This window comes from Rattus norvegicus, chromosome 18, assembly GCF_021556685.1.
Source record: "Rattus norvegicus strain SHRSP/BbbUtx chromosome 18, alternate assembly SHRSP_T2T, whole genome shotgun sequence".
NCBI classification, from domain to species: Eukaryota; Metazoa; Chordata; class Mammalia; order Rodentia; family Muridae; genus Rattus; species Rattus norvegicus.
The window spans coordinates 12,551,611-12,579,381 of NC_141551.1; the positions used below are offsets into that span (position 1 = coordinate 12,551,611).

Consider the following 27,771-nt stretch of genomic DNA (forward strand, 5'->3'; position numbering starts at 1 on the left):
TTTCATGGAAGAGGTAGAAATTTCACCGTTGTCAATGACGGGTAAGCTGTTTTTGTGTATGTGTTATATTGGGGATCAAACTCAGGGCCTTGTTTTTTCTTTTTCTTTCTTTCTTTTTTTTTTTTTCTGGAGCTGGGGACCGAACCCAGGGCCTTGCGCTTCCTAGGTAAGCGCTCTACCACTGAGCTAAATCCCCAGCAGGGCCTTGTAAATGTAAGGCAAGGGCTCTGCTGCTGAAGTATATTTCCAACACCAAATAAATGATTCCATGTTCAAGTTTAGTCCAGAGGTGTTGGTGGGGCCACAAATGATCCCTGATGTTATCTATCCTCAGACCTCGTTGGAAAATTATTCTTCCAGTTACCTCCTAGGTAGTCTCCCACTGGAAACATCCCTATTTCCATGTATGTGACCCTTCAGGGCGGGTTCATTCTCTGACATGTGTGTATTGCTTTTGACTTTATAGGAGTTATTCTCTTCCTAACGCCATCTTGATTCTGTATTGTAGCTCCTTATGGCTCTAGCCAGGAGACAGGTGATTTGATTCTGGAAGACAATAAGAGGTTGATCCACACTATGTGTGTGTGTGTGTGTGTGTGTGTGTGTGTGTGTACGTGTGTACATGCGTACATGTGTACATGTATGTTTCTTGTTGCTGAAGTGATGTTAATAATGTTGGGAAGAAATATGTATACATCAGAGAATATGTCTCAGTGACAAGTCTTAGCCATAATGCTGGCACAGTAAAGGGGGAGGAGGGAGAGGTATGTTAGCAACCCTGGACTTTACCTCCTTGATTGGAAGTTACTACAGCAGCAAGATGAGTTGAGAGATGGATCATTAACATTAAGATCAAAGGCCGGAAGTTATGATGTTTACCTTTTAAAAGTCAGCTCTGCCATAACTGCCACAGCTTGCAACTTTGAAAGCCACAGTATGGATGCCCGGCATTGGCCCTGGTTTCTGGTTTTTGCCACATTTCTCCTGGTTTCTGGCTTGGTAAGAAAATTAACAGAAAAATTGGGGGTCTGCCAACATAAATCATTGAGAGATAATTGTTTGCTTTTGTTTTCTATTACATTATTCAAAATGTTGGTCTTAAATGAGCATCGTTTCCTGGTAGGTAGGGGCTGACGGAATATTGATTATAAAAGGTCACTCTGCCAGAGAGATCTAGAGATTGTGACAGAAATTTATATTTTCCTTTCTGCTTCACTGTTGTGTGACAGTTTTCTTTTGATAAGACAGCAAATGCAAGTTTTAAAAGCCATTTTTATTGCTGAGTGACATACTGTTTGCTTCTAGAGTAACTTGTCACAGGTGAAGACTGACAAACATCAGAGGCAATGTTCACAAAGTTTAACATTATGGAGTGTCTCTTCTGCATCTTTGCCAGTCTAAAACCATCTTCCAGCAGCACTTAGAAGCTAACTCATGGTCTTATGTGAACTATCTAATGGCGGAGGAACTCGTTAGTTGGAACTTGAAATACATTCTATTGAGCTGGTGGCATGCAGATGAGTAGAGAATGTCAGATGGGAAGTGGCCGCTTCGTGTTTAACTGGGGTTCAGAGTAGCTACTTGTAAATCTGTTTCTGCGGGTGATGGGGTCATCTGTGAATGTGTGCTGTGTGGTTACCAGATGAGAAAACTAGGATGCCTGCCGTCAAAGCAATGGTAGCCATCTGACCAGTTAGTTCATTCCCACATCTTGTCAAACAATTCAGGTTTCTTTATCTCCGCTGTTAGCTCTTTTTCTTTTAATGCAATTGTGCTTTACACCCGTGTGAAAGAGCGTTACATTTTTACGGCATGTTTTGGTGTGGTGTCATATAACTCATGATACTCATCCAAATCAGGTGGTGACCTCATCACACAGATCATTTAAGATTCATGAAGTAAATTGCCTTAAAGAACCCAGAGAACCCAGGCATGAATCACACGATTGTCTACTGGTTCTGCTGACTTCTCCCTAGGTTACATTGATTAAGGTTCTCAGAGAACCTGGGGGGAGATTGCCTTTAGTAAAGTGCTTGCCGTCTCGGGCATTAGGACTCCAGTTTGATTTCCAGAACACGTATGAAAAGCCAGGTATGACTGCGTATGCTTGTAATGCCGTGCCGGGGAGGCAGAGACACAGGGACACAGGGCTCCTTGAGGAATGACTGCTCAACTACCCTTGCCTAACTGGTGAGCCCTGGGGGCCCAGTGAGAGACTGTCAAAAATAAAGTAGGTGGATTCTAAAGAATGACACTTGTGGATTTCTGAAGCAGCTGTACACATATATGCTCCTGTGTATATCCCTGTCCTCAAAATAAATTTCTGATGTTGATTTCATTTTTCCCCCTCATTGGGTATGCAACTCAGTAATTTGTTTATGATCTATTTTTTAAAAAATGTGTGTATTTTAGCCAGCTGCTAGTGGCGTATACCCTTAGTCCCAGCACTTGGGAGTCAGAGGCAGGCAGATCTCTGAGTTCCAGGATGACCTGGTCTACAGAGCAGCTAGAGATACACAGAAAGCTTGTCTCAAGAACAAACAAAAACCAAAACAACAAAAAGGTGAATGTATTTTTAAAAACTCACAGAATCTACTCCTTGGTATTTTGCTTAGACATTTGGTATTGTTTTCGGATGTAGAGTCCTGGTTGAGGGAGGACGGTAAACATGACTATAGCGAGGTGTTAGGCAAAGTTCCTGCCGTTAATTGGGAATAAGGTTGTAGCTTTTCCGAGCGTTGCTCACCAGTCTTATAGGAGATTGTGTAAAGTGAGTGTTTTCATGACGGCTGAGTTGTGTGGACTGCCTTCATTTCAAACTTGGAAGTTGATTTTTCTGTCTCTATCTTTTTAACAGGAAGATTCAGTCTCTCTATGACAGTAGAATAATCTGTCTGGTCAAAGTATTATATAAACTCCAGCTCATTTGTCTGGGATATACGGAAGAAAGTGTGATGTCTTATTAATAAAAAGAACTGTCTGAGTGTAACTTAGAGCCACTGTGGCTCATGCTTATCACCCCAGCTCTTGGGAAGCTGAAGGAGGAGGATTGTAGCAAGTTCAAGGTTAGCCTAGATGCCAAAATGAGTTCCAACTTGACCTACAGAGAGACCCGGTATTAAAAAATTGAATACAAGATTGGGGCCACTGGGATGACTCAGCAGGTGACCCAGCACGAGCCATTGAGCTTCATGGTCTGAGTTCAATCCTAGGACTCACACAAGACAAGACAGAACTGACTACTGCAAGTTTCCCTCTGTCCACCACATACAGACACAAACCAAACAAACAAACAAACAAACAATCTTTGAATATGATTACAAAAGGGATCCAAAGTTGGAGCCAAAAATGTTATTTATACCATGAGCCTTGTAATAATACCCTTTTTCGGTGTTTGTTTCCCAGCCAGCTCCAGAAAAGTTTGGTAAGTCTATTTTGAGTTTTGCTCTAGACAGTGCGAGAAGGTTACGTGCTGACCCGTGCCGTAAAGGGGTACTTCCGCCCAGGGGGAGGCATGGACGGCGGATGCAGAACCCCAGCAACAGTGTGATGAACTTTGATCAAACACTGGCTTCCTAAAAAATTATTTATTTGCTTTGTTATTTCTGTATGAGGGTGTTGGGTCCCCGGGACAATTGAGCTGTCATATGGGTGCTTCAAACTGAGCTCGGGTCCTCGGAAGAACAGCCAGTGCTCGTAACCGCTACGCCATCGCTCCAGCACCAACACTGGCGTTCAGGACCCATCGGCACATCAGAAAAACAGAAATAAAGAAAGGTCACTGCAGTGGCTTTGTGGGCGGAACAGTTCTGCATTTTCTAGTTAGTCCCACCTTCCTTCCAAGCTGTGTTTACTGACACACATAAACCTAGAGTCATGTGACACTCAAGGGGGTGGAAGGGACAGAGCGCACGCGCAAAAGTCCCCTGTCCAGTCCCCAGTCTGGCTCACAGGAGGGTCAATCGATTAGAGTCCCCATCAATTAATTAATGCACGCTAAATGAGCATCTGAGGCAAAAACGTATTTCCTTCTGATTGTGTGATTAATGCGATCCTTTTCCTTTTCATGGACATAATGTCCAATGTGTTCTTTGTTATTTCAGTCAAAGACATAGATGGGGGAATCGATCAAGACATATTCGATATCAATGAAGGTTTGTGGCTCTTTGTTCTTTTTTATTATAATGAGTGAGTGAGTGAGTGAGTGAGTGAGTGTGTGTGTGTGTGTGTGTGTGTGCGCGCGTCTGTGTAACTTGTGGGCGTGGGCTCTCTTTCCCCACCATATGGGTTCCCAGGAATCAAACTCAGGTTGTCAAGGCCTGGTGGCAGGTGACTTTTTCTGGTTGAGCTATCTTTCAGGCCCCCCCCCATGTTTTACTTACATATGATGATGCCGTTCATTACAGCGTTATCATACGTGTGTATAACATGTTTGATCATATTGCCCCATTACCCTCTCTGTCCCCTCCAGTTTCCTCAGACTCCCACCAAGCTCCATCCTCCCTCACCTCCTCCAATCTCTGCTTTCATGCTCTGTTTTGCTTTTCCTCTTGTGAGAGTCATCAGGGTTACTTACGAAGGCTGGGGGAGGGGTCACTCACAAGAGCATGCTCTGCATAGCAGGACTACACCTCTGGAGACGATGTCTCTCCCACCCCAAAACCATTCAACTGCATACAGATCCTTAGGGGTGGGGCCATGCGAGCCTCTCTTCCTTAAGAGTTTTCAAAACATCATCTCTTATGCGGCACAGGAAACCAATGTAATAACACGGCGCATCTCAATTCTTCTCTTAGATTTAGGACTGGACCTTTTCGAGGGAGACATCAAACTGGAGGTGAGTTGCTGCGATGCTCTCAGGATGGACGTGAGCACTGACTGTGAGTACTGAGGATGATGGCGATGGGTTCCTGGCTGAGGCGCTCTTTCAGAAGGTGCAGCAGCTCAGTGGCACGAATTCCGAGTGCACGCTGCCCTGGAAGGACTCATACATAGTACGTCTTCATCCTCTAGTACTTCGGCGTCCGTGTGGTGAAACCCACTATCTCTTACCATGTGTGTGGTGCTTTGAATGATTTTTTTATTATTGCTGCAATAAGGAGAATTTTTGTTTAAAAACAGAGCTTCACTGATTTCGTCTAGTTGAAGTAAAATAAAACTGAGTTTGTAAATATATCCAATGACTTAGGCTTCTATTAATAATAATGACAATAATTTATTATACAATATATTTGATATATTGAATAAATTATATACTGAATATATTCTATAAAATATATTATATAATATATAATTCTTATATGTAACATAATATTAATATATTTGTGTATAAATGTTATATAATATATAATTATCATGTATTATTATTATTATTATTATTATTCTTTCCCCCTGAAATCAGCTATAAATAATGATGTCAAGAAAGGGTTCTCCCAAACCATCTCTCGAGTGTTGATTCTGATGTAGCCATGATGACACACAGAAAGACGCATGTGCAGATGTAGATGTAAGTTAAGAGGACTTGAAAGTTCAGTGTCTTATTGACATGGTGTCCTGTCACACATCTTTAAGTCCAGCACTTGGGAGGCAGATGGATCTCTGAGTTTGAGGCTAGCTTGGTCTACACAGTGAGTTCCAGGTCATCCAGGACTACACAGTGAGACTCTGTCTCAAAAAACCAGAACAACCCGACCAACCAAACAAGAGACACACAAGCGTCCAGTGTCCTAAGCACTTTTTAAAAAGAAAAGCAAGGTGTATTTCCTTGCTTTCCAGATTTTTAAAACTTTAAGAACTTACTCTTCTTTTATAGGTGACGGAATCAGTGATGCTTAAAAATGCATTTACAATTGTTATGTTGTAGAAGCTTATGCAGAGTCAAAAAACAGACAAATTAACAAGATCACTCATAAAATATATACACCCTTAGACATGAACATCATCCAGTAGAGCTTTCTGCTCTCCAAACTTCTACTATTTCCCCCAGCACACTCTGCGATCCCCCCTCCATGGCCTCTGCACACCGTAAGCACACCTCTCAAATCCTCCTTGAAGAGATAGAGCTCAGACCTGTAATCCCACTGCTCAGGCGCTCAAGGCAGGAGAAGCACAAGTTCACAGCCAGCCCGGGCTACACAGTAAGACCTAAACTCAAGTTACAATGTCAAAGAGAAGCCGGGGACACAGTGTGATACTGAGGCTCTTGTTTGGATTTGATTCCAACAAAAAGAAGGGGAGGGGAGGGGAGGGGAGGGGAGGGGAGCAGAAGAGGAAGGGGGAGAGAGGATAAGAAGTAGGGAAGGAGAGAGGGAAGGGAAATAGGGAGGAAGCTGCCATCTGAAGGCTTCCTCCTGGTCCTGGTCCCTTTCTGTCTGCTTCCCCATCCACCTGGGCTATGGCTTCACATGCCACCTCTTAACTAGGTCTGTAAGTGGGTAACTCTAGTCGTGCCTTGCCCCTCAGTCCCGGTGTCCGTTTGCACACTGAGTGTGAATGTCTACAAGATACAGCAAATGTAGGTGCGCACTGACCATCCCACTAGAACCTTCCCCCGGAGCCTTTCTCTCCAGCTGCCTGTCATTGCTTCACAGATTTCATCTCAAGGAAATCCGTAACAACCTTAGGAGTCCCCTTTGCCCTTGGCCCAGCCCCACCCTCTCCCAGTCCATTAGTGTCCCCTGCCAGCTTCTCTCCAAGAGTCTGACTCATTCACTTCTCCCAGGTAGTCAAGCCCTGCCATTGCTTCCTTGTTTGTTTGCAGTAGCCTTCCCATTTGCCCTCTGTCTCAAGCATTGCATTGCCTTCTCCATAGTATTTTCCACCCTGAAGCCCGTTTCCTGTAGTAAAGTCACTCTTTAACCAGGTGACGATGGGCTGAGGCGGTGTCTCTGATAAAGGCCCTGCTGAGCAAGTGTGGGAACCCTGCTGCAGTTACCGCCCAGGCGGTTCTGCTCTCTGCAATGACATTTACTGTGTTGCCAGGGCAGAGGCATTAAAAATACATTATTAGTGTTCTATTATAAAATTAGGGTGGCTTTAGAAATATTTATCTAGCTCTAATCTTCCATGTGTGGGTGTTTTGCTGTCATGTGTCTCTGTGCACCGTGTGTGCATCTGAGGCCACTGGAGCCATAAGAGGTCATTGGATCCCTTGGAACTGGAGTGACTGGTGGTTCTGAGGCACCATGTGGTGCTGGAGACCACACTGGGTCCTCTGCAAAGGCAGCACGCGCTCTTAACAGTCGAGTGATTTCTCCAGGCTTCTCTTCCAGAAAAACTTGTAACTTTTCATCCTTCTTATGTCTGATTTTTTTTCCCCCTGAGAATCAGATTTTTAAGGTTTGATTTAGTTATCACTCCTCTTCTGTCTGTCTGTCTGTTTATATGCATGTGAGTCTGCATGAGTTTATAAGTACCACATGCATGCTGTGTGTGTGCGAGCCTGAATAAGTTTATATATAACACATGTATGTATGTATGTATGTGTGTGCATGTGCCTACATGAGTGTAAGTGTGCGATCTTGCATGAGTTTATGTGTACCATATGCATGTTGTGTGTGTGTGTGTGTGTGAGCCTGAGTGTGTTTATGTGTACCACATGCATGTTGTGTGTGTACTGCATTTGTGAGCTGCTGATGTGGGGGGTGGGAACTGGATTTAGATCCTGTTCAAGAGCTGCGAGCAGTCTTAACTGTGGAGGTGTTGACAGCCCATTCTGATGTGTTTTTGATATCTAAACATCAACCATGCCTTAGAGCGCACTTTCCAACAATCTTGTTTTGAGTCCCATTTCTCCTTTAGCTCTGTTAACTACAGTAATTAGTTATTCCCATCTGTAAGTTTTTATTAAATTATGGTAGAAATTTAGACACATGCCCCATTTGCATGTTTGATTCACAGGAAGAACTGTAAACTTCATTTATTTCCGGGCTGATCATTGATTAGTTTTGTCTAGTTCACGTAACTGACTCTTTTCACACTTATTTTTGACAGGCAAGTGGGAGGAATTCCATCATTGGAGACAACTACAGATGGCCACATACCATTCCATATGTTCTAGAAGACAGCTTGGGTTAGTACACACTTCGGAGTTTCCATTTCTCCCTGAGTGTTCCTGAGATGGCAGGACCGATGTTTACCAGAATGGCCTTGTGTGGTGTTAAGGCTTTTCATTGCTGCTGTTGTTCCTCGATGTGGTCGTATTACATTTACTTTAAAAAAATAAGCAAAATCAAAAGATCGTAAACATCTCTGACTGAATGCATGCTGGTTTTGACCAATATAAAATCAATTTGGTCAACTCTGATGGAGAACTTACTTTGTGTTGAATACTAAGGGCATAAATATTAGGGAAGCATTCTTGCTTTTAATAAGGTTTGTCCTAGATTTTATTGGTACTTTAATTCATATTCTATTTCCCTCCCTGTCCTTTCTCCCTCCCTCTCCCCTCCACTGTGTGTGTGTGTGTGTTGTCTCTCTCTCCTCTATCTCCCTCTGTGTGTGAGTGTGCATATATGTGAGTGTGTATGTATGTGTGTGTATGTGTGAGTGTATGTAAGTATATATGTATGTATATGTGTGTGAGAGTGTATGTATGTGCGTGTGTGTGTGTAAGTATATATTTATGTATATGTGTGTGAGTGTGTATGTATGTGCATGTGTGTGTGTGGTGTCTCTTTCTCTCTCCCTTTGTGTGTGAGTGTGCATATATATGAGTGTGTATGTATCTGTGTGTATGTGTGAGTGTAAGTATATATTTATGTATATGTGTGTGAGAGTGTGTATGTATGTGCATGTGTGTGTGTGTGTGTGTGTGTGTGGTGTCTCTTTCTCTCTCCCTCTGTGTGTGAGTGTGCATATATGTGAGTGTGTATGTATGTGTGTGTATTTGTGAGTGTATGTAAGTATATATTTATGTATATGTGTGTGAGAGTGTATGTATGTGCATATGCGTGTGCGTGTGTGTGTGTGTGTATGTGTGTGTGTGTGTGTGTGTGTGTACATGAGTCAGCCTCTGTGAGGATGCATCCCCTGGAGCTAGAGTTACAGTCGGTGTCTGCCGCCTGACAGGGAACCCAAGTTTGGTTCTCCAGAAGAGGAAGGCATAAATACTCTCAACCACTAGGCCGTCCCTCCATTACTGTTGCTTATTTTTTTTAAGCACCATCTCCCCATGTTCAAGCATTTATATATTTCTTGCAGAGCTGATGGTAGAATCTAGGCCCGGGACATTCTAGGCAGATGGAGTACCACTGATCACTCCCAGACTGGAAAGGATTGTAAAAGAGCTTCACTTTTACTGCTTTCCGTTATGTGTATGTGTGCATGCCCAGCGAGTGAATAACACATGTGCAGTGCCTGCCGAGGCCAGAAGAGACACTGAATCCCCGGAGCTGTTAGCAGTCATCGATGTAGGTCCTGGGAACTAAACTCCAGTCCTCTGGGGGAGCAGCACAAGAGCCAGCCTGCCCCAGGACAGGATGTTAATATGAATAAAAACCACAGAACAACCACTCACAGAAAATGGCTGCTTCCCAGGATTTTATTTTGGCAAATCCAGATGTTAATAAGAGCTCACTATCTCTTTTTCTGGAAATAAATAATCCTTTTTTTAAAAAAGATTTATTTATTTATATATAAGTACACTGTAGCTGTCTTCAGACACACCAGAAGAGGGCATCGGATCCCATTACAGATGGTTGTGAGCCACCATGTGCTTGCTGGGAATTGAACTCAGGACCCCTGGGAGAGCAGTCAGTGCTCCTAACCTCTGAGCCATCTCTCCAGCCCTAAATAATTCTTAATTTAGTATTAAATTATTAAAGAGTCAGAAGAGGGAGATGGCAAGCATGGAAAGATCTTCAGAACCCACGTAAGTGCTGTGTGTCGGGAAGTCAACTGTCATTCCCTCCTCCTGAGACAAGGAGATGCAGAGCAAGCTGGCTGTGGAGAGTAGCCATATGGGAAAGCCCCGAGGTCGCTTGCGAGACCTTCCTTAATGACTAAGGAGAAGAACCATGGAGGATGAGTTCTGATATCACACACATGTGCACTCACAAACCACACACGCACACACCACACATACACATGTGCATGTACACACAGGTACATGCATGCACATGTGCACCCACACACATGCACACACACAGAGGAAAAAGGTGGGAGAAGTAAAAAGAATCTAACAATAACTAAAAACTTTTTGTACAGAAAAAGTACAAAGGAGTAGAAGAGCACACCTGTAACTCTGGAAGTCCTCCAGAAGGAAAGGCAGGTTGAGCCTGAGCCTACGGCTGGACCAGCCTATATAGGAGAGAGAGAGGGAGAGGGAGAGGGAGAGGGAGAGAGGGAGAGGGAGAGAGACACAGGCAGAGACAGAGAGACAGGCAGAGACAGAGAGACACAGGCAGAGGGAGAGAGACACAGGCAGAGACAGAGAGACAGGCAGAGACAGAGAGACACAGGCAGAGGGAGAGAGACACAGGCAGAGACAGAGAGACACAGGCAGAGAGACACAGGCAGAGACAGAGAGACAGGCAGAGACAGAGAGACAGGCAGAGACAGAGAGACACAGGCAGAGACAGAGAGATACAGGCAGAGACAGAGAGCCACAGGCAGAGACAGAGAGACACAGGCAGAGACAGAGAGACACAGGCAGAAACAGAGAGATACAGGCAGAGACAGAGAGATACAGGCAGAGACAGAGAGACACAGGCAGAGACAGAGAGACACAGGCAGAGAGACACAGGCAGAGACAGAGAGACACAGGCAGAGACAGAGAGACACAGGCAGAGACAGAGAGACACAGGCAGAGAGACACAGGCAGAGACAGAGAGACACAGGCAGAGACAGAGAGACACAGGCAGAGGCAGAGAGACACAGGCAGAGACAGAGAGACACAGGCAGAGAGACACAGGCAGAGACAGAGAGACAGACAAGAGACAACAGAGAGACACACAGAGAACACAAACAGCCCAGCTCACCTGTAGTGAGTTTGTTTTCTCTGTGGACAGAGGAAGCAATGCTTGCCTCTGAAAAACATCAATCTGAAAGATACCTTTGGGGGAAATATAAAAAATAATGTCTTCTTAAGAACCAAGCATTTCCTGGGCTGGGCATGTAACTCACGTTGGAGAGCGCTCCTCTGGCATGCATGTAGTCCTTGCACACCACGCACATCACAGTACTTCATAGACGTGGCTCTTAGTGGGTGACTAAGAAGAAGGTATGGTCAGGATGCAGCCCAGCCTTGGGGAACAATTGTTAGAAAACATGATAGCTTAAGAACTCAGCATAGCTCTGTCCATTCAAATAAAGAGACTCTTACATCACCCTAACTGAGGTGATGTAGATTTTCTCTTTCTTTCACACAGAACTGCACTTCTCATGTTGTCTTCTAAATCACATTATTCCCCTGCTGTGTGTATGAACATGTGCTGAACTGTGTGTGGGAGTCAGAGGCCCTTCACCACGTGGGTCTCAGGAACTGCACCACTGTTTGCAGAGACCCTGGGATGTTCTGGAACATTCTTTATCCTTGCGATGCCAGGGGTTACTCACAAATGACCCAAAGTTAGCCAGAACCTGTGGTAGTAAAGACCTAAGGTGAATGGTGGAGCCTCTACAGTTTGTGATACTTTTACACACGTTCTGTTTGGTTTTCAGAACAGTTCAACACAGGACAGGAATTCTCTTGAAGCTTTACTAGCAGGTCCCATTTATATCCCGCTCATGTGGTGGCCATGGCATCCTGTCTTATTTTAAGGACATATGAGGCTGTCTTGAAAAGTCAAAAAATAAATAAATATTTTTTAAAAAGGAAAAGAAAACAGAGATCTCACAGCGCACTTTTGTCTTCCGTCAGAAATGAATGCTAAAGGAGTAATCCTCAATGCGTTCGAGCGCTATCGCCTTAAAACGTGCATTGACTTCAAGCCCTGGTCTGGAGAAGAGAACTATATATCAGTGTTCAAGGGCAGTGGGTAAGTTGGAAGGTTGGCCTGTGAAGGTTCTGAGAAGACGATGTTCCTCCGAGCAACGGTCCAAGGTCTTGCTTGACTTTTGGGCGGGGTGACAAATGCCTTTGTTCTTTATTCAGAGTCTGACCTTTAAACCTGTTTTCTCTGGCCATAAAATAATGTGTCACAGAAGTAGATGGCCTGTCCAGTATGTGTAGGCCCCTGGAGCAGGTTAACAGTACTCTAAAAAGGAAAGAGTAGGGGAGAACCATGGAGACTGAGAAGCACGAGAAGGAAGGGGGAGAAAGAAAAGAAGGAAGGGACGGAGGGAGGGTGGGAGGGAGGGAGAAGAGGCAGCCAACTTGGGGAGGGGAGATGGCTTAGTTAAGAAAATTCTTGCTACATAAACATGAAGGCTGCCTGCGTTCAGATCCCCAGCTCTGAACAAAAGAGAACAAAACTGTGTGAGACAGCTTTTTGTTCTGAGGCGATAGAGACAGGTTCCTGGACTTCACTGGCTAGCCAGCCTGTGAATTGCTGACCTGAAAGACTCTCTTTCAAAAGGTAAGGTGGAAGGTAACAGAGGAAGACATTTGGTCTGGCCGCCACATGCGTGCACACCTGCACAAACGTGTATACACAGATACACGTGCACTAAGATAAATAAGAAAATAGAAAATGTTTTCATGCACACAACCAGACTGCCGGTGTCAATATCTAGTAAGCATGAACTGATGTCTTTTATCCTACAGCCTTTTGAATTTCATCTCATTTACAACTTAGTACTCTTTATTCTCTCTTCAAGTAAAATGTATTGTAGAATGTGTGTGAATTCAGTTTAACTGAGCACCTCTTATTACTTGAAAGGAAGCAGTGTCATTGTCCTGAAACACAATGACTGAGTAATTGTTCTCCCTGTAAAACTCAGAGGATGACTCAACTATTGTTCTTGTAGGGCAACCAGGCTCTATTCCCAGCATCCACACTGAGTGTCTCACAACCACCTGCAATTCCAGTTCCAGGGGATTCCACTTCTGATTTCTGAAGGCATCCACACCCCTGTGTGTCTCCAGATACACATACACAGAGATAAACAATAAAATTACACAAAACAATTTGTGATGAAGGATATACCCATGCCCATCTTAAAAAAAAAAGGTTGCAATTTCAAGGATGAACATGGATAACTTGTCCTTGTACAATGCATGGTCCTGAGATAAATTCTCTAAAAATTATTTGTTTCACAATATTTGTACGCTGAGTGCTGTAAAAGTAAAATTAACTTTAATTCTCTTAATGTAATTGCAGTCTCGGAGATTACCGCTGAATACATTCACCCTTTCTAGTTCTTTCTGAACTGGCTGGTTCGACTCAGATGTTCTGGCTTAAACTCCTCTCCAAGCTGACTAATAGGGTCTGGCTTCTTTCAGCTTCTCACGGAATTGCTCTGCTTGGCCTCAAACTAACTCTGGCCATCTGTTCTCATCTGGCTCCTTCTCTGGCTTCAGCTGCCTCTGCTGATCTGCGCTGAACAGCATGAACTCATGACAAACTCCACTGCATGTACTCCCGGCACTGACTCCCGACTGACTGACTGACTCTCTCTCTCTGCAGTGCTCTTAAGTAGCCTCTCTTTCCTGTGCTGCTCTTTCCTGTCTCTGACTCATTCTGTTAAACCTTCCCTTTAATTAGATGTCACTTTCAAACATGGCTGCTTCCTTCTACAAACCGATTTTACCTTTAGGGTGTATGTTTGCGTTCTAGCCAGATTGCCAGAGCAGCCATGTTGCCGGATTGAAATTCCTTAACAGGAGTGCTAGTCAATGTTGTTGTCCAGTGTGTCCCCCACTGAAAAGGGAAGGACATATGAGGTAAAGAAGTGAACTCCACAGTGAGGCAAACATCCTGTTCCTGGTCCGTGTCAGGTGCTGGTCTTCAGTGGGAAACATTCACGCTGGGAAGCAAGAGTTGTCCATCGGGACAAACTGTGACAGAATAGCAACAGTTCAACATGAGTTCCTCCACGCCCTGGGATTCTGGCACGAGCAGTCGCGTGCTGACCGAGATGATTACATCACTATAGTTTGGGACAGGATCTTGTCCGGTATGTTTCCCTTAATTACAGGTCAAGTTTCTGAGCAGGTGAGCATCAGGAGCAGTGGTCTCTGTTACTTTGGAGACTAGATACACTTTATCATGTCTACAAATTCATCTGATACCAAGTTGCAATCAGTTCCCAACAACAGGGAGCTAAGTAGCCTGGTATCTTCTCTCAATATACTCAACTCAGTGTTTTAAAAGGTTTGTCTTTGGAGCTCATGGTAGCTCAAAAAAATCACATTTTAAATTTACAGTTGTAATTTTATATATTTATGGGTAACAAGGTAATAGTTTGTTATGTGCATATTAATAAAATGATTGGTACTCTTATTGCTTTATTTAAAATAAATCAATCAGCATGCCTGTCACTTACCCAGCATTTTTTGTGAGAAGTTATTTTGTTGATAAGACACTAAGTTATTTACAATCTAAAAATATATAATACCCTATCATGTGTTGAATTAAATAATTAATAATAAATCCTGGTGGCGGGCAGTTTTGCTATCTTCCCCAGTGGTTTCCGTTCCTGAATGAAAGGCACACACACAGCCTTTATATTTTGATATGCCTTAAACAGCTCAATCGCTGGGCCACTTCCTAATCTCCGTGGGGTTAATTTACCCCCCGCCAATAATCCCGAGTTATAACTTACTAAATTCTTTATCTTCTACCTTGGCTGGCCCCAGTTGGGCAGCCCTCTTGGGCCACACTCTCTCCGCTCCCTTACACGGCTGCTTTGCCTCTTTATCCTGCATTATTCTCAGGCACGGCTTCTCTCCTCTCTTCCACATCTCCCGTCACAGCGGATCTCCTCCTTCCTGGACCCAAGCCTGGGAAATCCTGAAGGTCCCACCTCTGTCTGTTTTTCCCAGCCATTGGCTGCCGGCATCTCTATTTACCAATCTGAGCCAACGGGGGGGGGGGGGGGCAGGGTCCCAGAAGCTATGCACAGGCATTCTCATACAAACAGTTTCATGGGGAACATACATGGTTAGCAGTCATATTACAAGCAACTCCAATCACGGCTATAGCCACTGTGATTTAAATGAATACACAAGTAGTATGGTAGCCTATCTCTTCTTTCTCTCTTTTTCTTTCTTTTTTCTTTTTTTTTTTTTTTTTTTTGTTTTTCAAGACGGGGTTTCTCTGTGTAGCCCTGGCTATCCTAGAACTTACTTTGTAGACCAGGCTGGTCTCAAACTCACTGCCTTTGCCTCTGGAGTGCTGGGATTAAAGGCATGTGCCTCCAGCAATCAGTTTACATCCAGCTTTTCTAAGGACTCTTACCCATGTTATCAGTGTAGAGTCCTATCTTAGCATACTCCCCAAAGCCCTGCTTCTCACCGGAGAAGTCTGCTGTGAGCGCTTTAAGCCTCCATCGGAGCTGGATGATGGCTGAATGTTTCCACACTGCTTTGTAGAACCAATTCTTCCATTAACAGTCCCTAGAGCCTTAGACCTTTGACTGTCCTGGAAGTGCCAGTGTGTTTGTTAGTTTGACTGTTACTACCATGACTGTGCATGATGTCAGGTTCAAAGACAAGAGTATCTGGAACCCTTGGCACTCAGTAGATAACGTGTACAAAGTTCTCTCTATTGCATTTTGTATTTCTCAGTCAACAGCGTTTAGTAATCGCACCTTAGTTTTATGAGCATATAATAATGAAAGTTTTGAAAATATATTCAGGCAAGGAACACAATTTCAACATCTACAACGACAGTGTGTCTGATTCCCTGAATGTCCCATACGACTACACCTCGGTAATGCACTACAGCAAAACCGCTTTCCAGAATGGGACAGAGTCTACCATCATTACGAAAATCTCAGACTTTGAGGATGTGATTGGCCAACGAATGGACTTCAGTGACTATGACCTTCTGAAGCTGAACCAGCTGTACAGCTGCAGTATGTGATGGGTACCTTGAAATTACTCTTATTTCTTCTGCCTTGCTGGAACAAAAAGATGTTCTGTATCCATTTGTGTTTTCTGAGACTATGAAAGCTAGATTAAAAGAACAGCACCTGGGTCCCAATCTACCAGACATTTTCAATACTTTACTTCTTCCAAAGTTTACCCTTGTAAAACAGCCTGAATCCTTGAAACAATGTACCCCATGCAGAGTTTTGAGGTTCTACTATTCAAATAGAAACAGTTCAAACCTCTTTTAAGCCAGTTGTCCAGTAAATGAAACAAAATAACGTTTGCTGTGGCATAAACTTTTGACCAACAGAGGAATATTACCTCAGGTTTCCACAAATGGATGTGGACTGGGTATTCACACACACACAAGACTCTCCAGACAGACACGTGTCTACAGGTTGGCGGGTCCTACAGTCAGCCAGACATTCCCCGTAGTTCTGTGATCACGTTTATCACGTAGCTTGTCCTATGTGAATGCTCACATCTCTTTCTTGCTTTTGTAGCTTCTTCCTTGAGTTTTATGGACTCCTGCGATTTTGAGCTGGAGAATATCTGTGGCATGATCCAAAGTTCACAAGATAGTGCTGACTGGCAGCGGCTTTCACAGGTTCTCAGTGGTCCGGAGAATGACCACTCCAACATGGGCCAGTGCAAAGGTAACAGGCTTTGTGATCAGTGGCTCCAGCCTTCCTGTTCAGTCCAAAAGACTGGTGCTTCATCTCTCATTTCTATCAAAATTATTATCGGTTTTAAAATAATCTATTTTTAATGTTTTAAATTCTGAATAATAGTGTGGGGTGGGTGGTAGGCACATGTGAGTGTGGATGCTCTCATCAGACAGAGGTATTAGATCCTCTGGCGTTATAAGCAGTTGTGAGCTGTCTAACATGGGTTCTGGGATGGAATTCTAGTTCTTTGTAAGAGCATTAGATGTTCTTAACCCCTGCACCGTCCCTATCAGAGTTACTAATGAGAACACATCCAGTTTTTCCAAGCAATGGGCCTTACGCACTGTAAAGGAGTGACCGCCGTTCCTCTGCTTTTGTTCACTCAGAATGATTTTCTTTCTACAAATCAAAGGCTTGGTTCTGTGAGGACTCCAGCAGCATGTGCACAGAACAGGACAGGAAGGAACCTCTTGGAAGGACTGTGATTGGAGGGACCGAGTTGCCTTTCTGTCATTTCTCAGACTGTAGGAGAGTCTAGTGAACATCGGTGGGCTGTGAGTTACTCAGTTCTAGACCTGTAGCTGGATGTAATTGTGAGTTCGAGGTACCAAAATACCTACAATGAAGACAGGAAGCTCCGACCTAGGTGCTTTTACTTTCTTCTTTCCTCAGAAGCTCATTTCTGTAGTAAGAGAAAGGATGCCTCACTATGTCTCATTCATGAACTCGCTGGCTGTAGGACAGTATTTTACTGCCCAGTATGATGCCAGGCTTGGTTTGGTTTTTTTGGTTGCTATAACTGATTACCCGAGATTGGATACTTAATTTCTTTAAATATCACTTACTCATTGGTCTGAACACTGACACTTGGAGGTTGATAAGTTATTTTTTGTTGGTGAAACAAGCCAATTCAAGCCAGATTAAAACATATAAAGGCACGTTTATTACCACGAATGGGGGGGGGGAAGAGAAAGAAATTGTGTGGGGGAAGAGAGACAGACACAGAGAGACAGAGAGAGATAGACGCACAGAGAGAGAAAGAGAGAGAGAGAGAGAGAGAGAGAGAGAGAGAGAGAGAGAGAGAGAGAGAGAGGCAGAGAGACACAGAGGAGACCAAAATGTCTGGATTATATAAAGAAGAGCTCTGGGGGGTGGGAAGAGCTCTGGGGGGGGGGGCAGCCAGCCCCTGAGCTGAAAGTTCAGGGTTGGAGGCCTGGCTTGCCAGGTAGGAACTGAGGGATGCTGGGAGGACTTGGAGGTCAGGTCTTTTTTTTTTTTTTTTTTTTTTTTTTTTTTTTTTTTTTGGTTCTTTTTTCTTTTTCGGAGCTGGGGACCAAACCCAGGGCCTTGCGCTTCCTAGGCAAGCGCTCTACCACTGAGCTAAATCCCCAACCCCCAGGTCTTTTTTGTTATGTAAAATATGCACCTCAGCTTTTTGTCCTGGGGTCTGATACCAAACAGAAGTTTAAGATTAGGGTGCCTAGAGTCTCCTTGTTATCTGTTGAGGGGCATTCTGCTATATCCTAGGGCAAGAGTCATCACCTGGTCGCAGGAAACATTCTGCTCGCTTAAGTCCCTTCTACTCATAAAGCCACAAATCTTTAGGTGAGGACCCTACTCATGACTTCATGGTCTCCTCGAGTCCTCCAAAGGTCCAGCTTCCAAATGCTGTCAACATATCAATTTGAAAGTTATTTCAACTGCATGAACTCTGGGGGGCCACAAAAGTGTGTATGGCGGGAATTAAGCTAACACTGAAGGAAAACATATGCTCAGAGAGAGCGATCCTAACATCTTACTTTGTCTACTCTGTTTGTATGCTCTGAGCAGACTCTGGCTTCTTTATGCACTTCAACACTAGCACTGGGAATGGGGGGGTCACAGCGATGCTGGAGAGCAGAGTGCTGTACCCCAAGAGAGGGTTTCAGTGCGTGGAGTTTTATCTGTATAACAGTGGAAGTGGAAATGGCCAACTGAACGTCTACACCCGGGAGTACACTGCAGGCCACCAGGATGGTGTTTTGACCCTTCAGAGAGAAATAAGAGGTACAGTACCTACATTTCTATTGCTTAGATTCGGGGTGAGGTGTTCCGGGAACTTGATATGGTAGCTTGTAGCAGAGCAGGGACTGGTGACTCATGACTTTCAAATAGAACTTGATCTGTCTTGTTCTATCAAATAGAACTTGATAAGGAAGCTAAAATGAGGGTCCTTTATGCAATACTTAGGAAACATAGTCAATCTCTGGAACTGTGGACTCAAGTTCTCCACAAGTAACGAGAACACATTGTGGACTCTGAGCAATAGGGAGAGGGTTGATGGCTAAAAGAAACCAAAGTATGGAGTGGATGAAGGAAGGATTGGCCTCAGGGAGGGCCTGGTCAGTCCCTAAAGAAATATTCTTCGCACCTCCCATTTTATCTCACCATGGCCCAGTTTTACCAAAGTCACATTCAAATGGGAAATGGACTCTATCTAACTTCTAGCTTAAAAAAATGAATCCCATGAAGGCCTCTGCTGTGACGTGAAAAAAATGTCATAGAGATCTATGTTTGTGGGGAGGACGATCCACATTTTACATCAACCATGTCAGAGAGGTGGGCCAACAGCCTACGTATTAAAGCAGACGGGGAAGGAAGGGGTGTGGGACTGTATTAGTTACTTCTCTTTGTTATGATGAAGGAAGGGCTTGTTGTGGACCACAGTTTGAGGGCACAGTCCATCGTGGTAGGGAGGATGTGAGGCAGCTGCTCTCACTGATTCTGCAACCAGGAAGCAAAGAGACCAATGGTGGTGGTAGTTGACTCTTTTTCTCCTTTGGATGCAACCATGGGAGGAGATGGGAGGGGGCTCCTTCCTCTCAGAAGAGAAAGGGACAGAGGACAGGGAGGGGATGTAAATTGAATAAATAAATTAATGAAGAGAGAAAAAGAGAATCATTTGCTTTTGAAGATTAGAGCTTTAACACCAAGCAGGTCAGCACAGAGTTCTTAGTCCTTCATTGCTCTTGAAACAAGCACTCTTTCTGCAGACATACCCACTGGGAGCTGGCAGCTTTACTATGTAACACTGCAAGTGACTGAAAAATTCCGAGTGGTGTTTGAAGGCGTCGGAGGCCCTGGCGCATCATCGGGTGGTCTGTCTATCGATGACATCAATCTCTCGGAAACAAGGTGTCCCCACCACATCTGGCACATACAGAATTTCACTCAGCTTCTTGGAGGCCAGACCACTGTATACAGTCCTCCATTTTATTCCTCTAAAGGTTACGCTTTTCAGATTAACCTGGATCTAACATCCCCGACCAATGTAGGGCTTTATTTCCACCTGATCTCCGGGGCCAATGATGATCAATTACAGTGGCCGTGTCCTTGGCAGCAAGCCACAATGACACTCTTGGATCAGAATCCTGACATCCGGCAGCGTATGTCCAACCAGCGGAGTATAACCACAGACCCAAAGATGACCGATGGTTTGTGGCTTACGTTCTTTATGGGCAGGGACAGATCATTGTTCAATAAGGGATGGGTGATTTGGGAGTGAGAGATTTCACTGTTGGTTACTTGGAGAATATCCAGCCTCAAAGTGAAGGTTTTCAGTTCCAAGGAAAGAATTCACTAGTGGAAGACACAGTCCCCAGGTAGAAGACTGTTAGAAATGGCCTGGGACCTTGGGAAATAACCATCCCTGATTTCTAATTATTGGTTTAGGAGTCCTGACTTTAGAACATCCCAAGATGTTTACAAACCTCAGATTTGCTTCTCATTAGCATTGTGGTCTCAAAGAAAAAACCCTTTTTAAAAAAGTAATTTCAAACATGTTTTTTTAAAAGATACACACACACACACACACACACACACACACACACACACACACACACACACCACGTACACTGAAGTTGATTTCATACACAGCAGAAGAGGGCATCAGATTCCATTACAGATGGTTGTGAGTCACCATGTGGTTGCTGAGAATTGAACTCAGGACCTCTGGAAGAGAAGTCAGTGTTCTTAACCCCTGAGATATCTCTCCTATCCCGGAAAAAAAAACTTCTTGAAGCTCCACTGTTCTAGGCTGTTAAACCAAGGCAGGGACCTATCAAGAGAATTAGGAGAGGTTGATCTGGACGCCTGCTGGGTGGCAGAGTTCCTCTGCTATTGAGTCTTTCACGCATGCTAACATGGTGGTATGGTGGAAAACAGCTCAGCTCTCAAGCTGAGAGCTTATAGTCAGAATGGAGATTCTGGGGGCAGTGGCGGCAGCAGCATACAAGTGGATAGGAATGGCTCGTCAATGCTTCCGACAGGGTTTAGTGATGGTGACAGCATTCCAAGTCTCAAAAAAAAAAAAAAACAAAAAAAAACAAAAAAAACCAAACAAACAAACAAAAAAAACATGACCCAGAGAAATAAGATCACACTTGGAATTACAATAATCTTTTGTTCCTGGAAACTGAATAGTGGGGAAAATAGAATTATGTGAATTGAATGGCACCAAACATATTTTATAAGTGACAGGGATGAATCAAAGTGACATAGGAAAGATAGCAACTGAATCTGATAGACAGAAAAAACCAGAAAAACAGAAGTTTTTCTTTCTTTTCCAACATGTTCCTCTGGATGATACTGAAATGCCACTTAGTTCAGTTTCTGAGATAAATTCTTCTCTGCTCATATTAAAACTCTCAGCAACTCACCACTTTGGCTCAGTTAAAAAGGCCCAGCTGCAACTCAGAAGGCTGTTGAGGCTTGGTCCCGCCAGGCAGAGGGTGTTTGTGGCAGGCAATGTGCACATGTGTGATGTCCTCCACTTGTAGGTCCCCACTGGCAAGCAGCCTCGTTCCTGTGGGGCAGAGAGAGTGAGCGTCATTCATGGGAGCACACCCTAGGTCAATAGGATCCAAGAGTTCTCTTCAGCGCCATCCTCACTGTGCCTTGCTGCCTATTGGTCATTCCTACAGAAAGGTGTGATGATGCTCAACCCAGCCCATTAATGTAAATAATTGCTTTTTCAGATAATGGAAGCTATCTTTGGGACAGGCCTTCCAAGGTGGGAGTGGAGGCTTTTTTCCCTAATGGAACTCAGTTTAGCAGAGGCAGAGGCTATGGAACCAGTGTCTTCATAACCCAAGAGAGGCTGAAGAGCAGAGAGTTCTTAAAAGGAGATGACGTTTACATCTTACTGACGGTTGAAGGTATGGAATCACAATTTTATGTGAGTTTGTTTCTCGTTGTGGCGTCTGCTTGTTTGCTGTTTTCTTTTGGCTTTTGTTTTTAGCTATGTTGTAGGTTGTGGTAAGAAACAGGCAGGAGTAGGATTTTTTTTTTATATGATTGACTAGAAATTTGAAACATCACAAGTTCCATAGTCAAACATTTATTTGCTACATTATGGAAGAATAGTGCAAATCTTTAGGCTGAAAACCTCTGGTATCTTACTTCCTTAATGCAGGAAGCACATGACCCTGGGTCCCTCAGAGCTCCAACTGCCAGATAGGCATGGTGCTTGTCACTCCAACTCCCAACTCCCTCCTCTTGGTGCACATGCACACACACACATATACACATACACACACACACACACACACACACACACACACACACAGATATGTGTGTGTATGTATGTGTACGTGTGTGTGTGTATGTGTGTATGTGTATATGTGTGTGTGTGTATAAGCCATTAGACAACTATGTCTGCTTTAGACACCAGTACTTCATTTTTTGATAATTTATTTTTATGTTTTAAATGTATATTTGTTTTTGACTGCATGTATGTCCATGTGAAGGTGTCAGATCCCCTAGAACTGCCATGTGGGTGCTGGGAATTGAACCTGGGACCTCTGGAAGAGCAGCCAGTGCTCTTTATTGCAGAGCCATCTCTCCAGGCCCCTTTGAGACAATGCTAGGCTGGCTGGCCTCTCAGCCTGTTATCTGCCTGTCTTTACCTTTGCAGACTGTAAACATATACCACCTCAGATGACTTAAAAAAAAAAACAAAAAAAAAACAAACCACGGATTCTGGAGAGCGAAGTCAAGCCCTCAGCTAACAGCTGTCTCTCTGCCTTTGCCTGATCCTTATCTGACTGCCCATAAGTGTGGCCGGGTCATGGATGGAGACACATACCTTTTTCACAGGTCTTAACTCTTGAGTATTATCTGTGTCCAACGACAATGCAGAAGCTGATCTCCGCCGTGTTCTCTCCTTCCCTCTGCAGATATATCTCACCTCAATTCTACAGCGGCTGTCCCAGGGCCAGTCCCCACCACCTCGACTGTCCATAATGCCTGCTCTGAGGTCGAATGTCAGAACGGCGGCATCTGCACTCTCCAAGAAGGCAGAGCTGAGTGCAAGTGAGGGCTCACGTGGGAGGTCCCCCTATCCTTCTGGGAATTAGATGCTGATAATTCACATGCATGATATTGATGGAGTGTTCAAGTCAGGCTTCTACTGCTGCAATGAAACAGCATGACCAAAAGCCACTTGTGGAGAAAAGAGTCTATTTGGCTCACATTTCCACATTATAGCCCATCACTGAAGGATATCAGGATAGGAACTCAAACAGGGCAGGAACCCGGAGTCAGGAGCTCATGCAGAGGCCATGGAAGGGTGCTGCTTACTGGCTTGCTCTTTGAGGCTGGCTCAGCCTGCTTTTTTATAGAACACAGGACCACCAGCCCAAGGATGGCACTACCCACAATGGGCTGGGCCCTCCCCCAGCAATAACGAATAAAGAAAATGCCCTACAAGCTTGCCTGCAGCTCAATCTTACGGAGGCATTTTCTTAATTGAGGCTCCCTCCACTCCAATGACTCCAGCTTATGTCAAGCTGACATAAAACTATCCAGCAGTTACTCGTTTGAACTCCATTTGGGACTTTGGCTATCCACCTTAACAATGACTTATGAAGAAATAGTGCACTACAGTCTAATTGCCCGAGTTATATATCTTATTACATTGCTTATCTCATTAAGTCCTCACAGCAGTCTCGTCCCTTGATTCTGCCGTCCTCCATTTTCTAGTCAAATCTCAACAGAAGTGCTGAGTCCTTAGCCGAGGTTGGAGCTCACGGTGGTGAACCTGATCCCCTCAGCTGGTTTTCTCCCTACTCTCCCCAGCTTCTTTCCAGTATCAGATGAATTGTAATACGCCCTCCTCACCTCTTCCCTGCCTTACCTGATGCTAGTCTCTTATCTTCAGCTACTTGTGGGCCAAATAGTTCTGCATGTCAGCTGCTATCAGTGTTCTAATATCTTAGAGGTGACCGGGGCCCCTAATGATGATGTTCACAGTTAGGTGTCACCCGTAAATGACACCGTAAGTGGCATCACATCTCTTCCTGCAGGTGTCCTGCAGGAGAAGACTGGTGGTACATGGGCAAAAGGTGTGAGAAGAGAGGGTCCACCAAGGACACGATTGTCATTGCTGTGTCTTCCACGGTCACCGTGTTTGCCGTGATGCTGATCATCACCCTTATCAGCGTCTACTGCACCCGGAGGAAATATCGTAAGAAGGCTAGTGCAAAGACAGCAGCCATGAATCTAGAAAACGTAAGTCGAGTGTTCCGTTGGTTATGGAACCACATGAAGAGGGGCTGGGCCTTTTTTACATACATCATCATTTCTAACTAATTTTTGACCTAAGCTAAGTAGATTGGGTCGAGTCTCTTAGTGTGGCCAGTATCGCCACTGTAAATCAGTGAGTCTTAACACAGCATCTGTAGAAGCTTCTTACAGGGGCAGTCATTACACTCTGGGATTTGTATCTGGTTGTTCATGATTCTCTGGAGTGACCCTCACGGTAAACCACACAGCTGAAATTTCCTCCCAGTCTCCGTCTCCCTCGCAAAGTGGCCATGGCTTATAAATATCTTTGTTCTGAGGGTTCTGGGATGGCTGGGCTCAGGAGGTGGGTAGAAGTATGTTTGGGGAAGTATCTTCCTTAAAAAAGGTTCCAGTGAGTTCTGGCTTCTTTTGGAGTAACAATCACCAAGGTCATTTTTTTTTTCATGTGGAAGTTTTAAGGTTTTGCCTTAGATGAAATTCTAAATGACTACAGGTGCTTGACATCACCAGATCCAAACGTGGGTCCTAGACAGTGGGTCCTGAGGTGCATATTTGGGCCCAGGCAGTTTCCTGGGGAGCACCTGTGATAGCGGGAGGGCAGCTGGACTGGAAACAGGTGAGTCTGGGCTTCAGTGCAGGTCCTCCAAAGAGCATGGGGGCCAGGACAGACCGCCACCCACATTTTAACTCGACGGAACGGGACCAGGCCTTTGTGGTCACTATGTGACCTGCCAGTGCATGAGGGTAGACCCTAAGGAGTTCCACAAAGCTGCCTAGACAGCAGCCTTTGAGGAGGGCATTTCTTGAATGAAAGTTTTCATGTAGAGTGGCAGGGTTAAATATATGTCTGGATTCACTAGCGACCCCAGAGTTAGAGAGCACAGACCAATGTGCGGTCTTACACAGAAGCTCAAACAGAGGGCGTCACACGAGAACATTCCAGGGAGAACCAGAGTACCTGGAAGACGGCTGGTGGGAGGCATGGGAAAGAGCTCAAAAAAGAAGCATTCCAATGAGCTAAGGCAAGAGTGAGGTTTCTTAAGAAGAGCTGCTACCATGTTCTATGCGTTTAAGTTCAAGACACCATGAGTCCATGCTTTATTTAAGACTTTTATTTTGCAAAATCAGCTGGAGGATGGACAGGGATGCTGAAAGCAAACAGTTCTATTCTCCTTTAGCATTAGTCTAGTTCTTCGGCTTCAGGAAGATTTCTAATGGTATCGCCTACAATAGATTCCATCACAGTATATATGTGTGTATATATATATATACATATATATATATATATACTGTGATGTGTGTGTATGTGTGTGTAATATGTATATATGTATAATGTGTATGTGCGTGTGATATGTATATATGTATAATGTATATATGTGTGTGATATGTATATATGTATAATGTATATATGTGTGTGTAATATGTATATATGTGTAATGTATGTGTGTGTGACATGTATATATGTATAATGTAAATATGTGTAATATGTATATATGTATAATGTAAATATGTGTGTAATATGTATATATGTATAATGTATATATGCGTGTGTAATATGTATATATGTATAATGTATATATGTGTGTAATATGTATATATGTATAATGTATATATGTGTGTAATATGTATATATGTATAATGTATATATATGTGTGTGTAATATGTATATATGTATAATGTATATATGTGTGTAATGTGTATATATGTATAATGTATGTATATGTGTGTATATATACATATACATATATGTATACATTTTATTTTTATTTCATGTACGTAGGTGTTTTGTCTGAATGTGCATCTGTGTGAATGTCAGAAATCCTGAAACTGGGGTTACAGTTGTGAGCTGCCTCATGAGTGCTGGGTATTGAACCTGGGTCCTCTGGAAGAGCAACCGGTGCTCTTACCTGCCGAGCCATCTCTCCAGCCTCACATCACATATGTTAAAAGCACATAAGCTGAGCGTGGTGTTGCACGCCTTTAATCCCAGCACTTGGAAGGCACTACATGGCAGTTACATAGGCAGCACAAGGCCATCACACAGCAGTGCCTGGACTGTATGGAGATCCTGTCTCAAAAAACAAAAACAACAACAAAAAGTAAATGAAATGTATGCAAATTGCTTTTGAAGACCTTTTCCTCAGCTTCTTTTTTGAGAAAATAACAGTGATAGAGTAGCCGTGTGGGACCCCGCTGCACTGCCTGTGTGAACCTGGGTCCCTGGGCCAGATCCCCGCAGTCGGGAGGGATGCACCACACACAAGAGCAGGAAGGGCAGAGGGTGGTGAGGTGGGAGAGCCAGCAATGTGTGTGCACGTGACGGCAGTGTGGGAGAGCTGGTAAGGGCTCTAACTGAGTACATCTCAGAAGTACTGAAAGAAACATGAGAAAAACAGAGACGAGCCTAAGTCAACAGAGGGGAGCAGTACCATCATACCAGGGGCACGGCAGGGATGCTGAGCGGACACACATGCCACCATGTCACAGGGGACACGGCCATGATATTGAGTGGATAAACACACCACCATGCTGTCTCGATGACACTCTGAATCACTCAGTATATTATCAGGTGTGAGAAGTCCACTACATTTTCCTCCGTCTTTGGGTTCAGCAAGAATGCATCTTGCAAGGGAATAACACTCGAAATGTATATAAGAAATACTCAAGTTAATAAAAAAAAAGAATAAAAATGAAAGTAACATGATAAAAAAAAAAGAATGCATCTTGCAGATCCAGTGTAGATCTTGAACGGGGATGTTCACCCTTCTGAGCCCTCATCGTGTTTTGCATCTGAGAAACTCAAGTCACAAGGGCTGGGACATCTTCCCTAGGACAGAGCAGGTGCAGCTGTGGGGGTGCCAGGGCCTGTGCTGGGGACTTCACTTGAAAAGTAGACTGTTCCATTGTGACCTAACCTTTTATATTAGGAATTATGTCATCAATTGTCCTTTCTCCTTTCAGCAACATGCGTTTTGAATATTAACTCGTGCCAGCAGGTGAAACAAAAAGAAACCTTCTGTCGTCGTAGAAGAATATTTCGCCCAGGCTGTGCGACGACATTCACAGCATTTCAAACCAGACCATCTCTGTAAATAGCTGAGTGCCTAATAAACCATTATTTTGGTAAAAGTCAAATTGGTGATTTCTCTCCCTCCCCTGCTTCTCTCCATAGCTCAGGCCTTTCTAGTCTATGTGCATAAAACTGTCAGTGAGAGGGAGAAACCCAGAGACAAGTTTCAAAGCATTGTTCCTTCCATTTAGGAACAGAATACTAGACCTCAGGGCAAATACCCAGAATCACCATAGGACCTGTACCGTGGGAGGAAGCCTGGACTGGAACCTCAGCTGGGTCAGTGTTGTCCTGTCCCAAGGCACGGAAGGACGGTGGGATGCCCTTCTGGGGTGGGATACCCTCACGTGGTCTTCCAAACTTTCTTATTTTCTCCTGTGGTCTGGGGCACTTGAGCCTGCCTTAGTGTAAAGCTGCAGGAGAAACTTCTCTGTGAGGAGAAGTTTGAACTCAGCATGTGGGGCAGTGGAATCCTGGGAGCTTTGACATTTTTA

The 27,771-nt window shown here is 44.1% G+C and overlaps 1 protein-coding gene across 3 annotated transcripts; it reads left to right on the forward strand.

Annotated features, from left to right (window-relative positions):
- Window positions 1–911: 911 nt before the first annotated feature.
- On the forward strand, window positions 912–27,342 carry Mep1b (meprin A subunit beta). 3 transcript variants are annotated; one of them, NM_001433413.1, is given in 15 exon segments: window positions 912–999; window positions 3,406–3,424; window positions 4,071–4,154; window positions 4,797–4,837; window positions 7,993–8,071; window positions 11,861–11,978; window positions 13,880–14,058; window positions 15,742–15,960; window positions 16,480–16,632; window positions 18,475–18,690; window positions 19,677–20,117; window positions 21,660–21,839; window positions 22,860–22,995; window positions 23,988–24,192; window positions 27,169–27,342. In NM_001433413.1, coding segments are annotated over 15 exon segments (2,148 nt in total). In that variant the 5' UTR covers window positions 912–936; the 3' UTR covers window positions 27,184–27,342.
- Window positions 27,343–27,771: the final 429 nt, after the last annotated feature.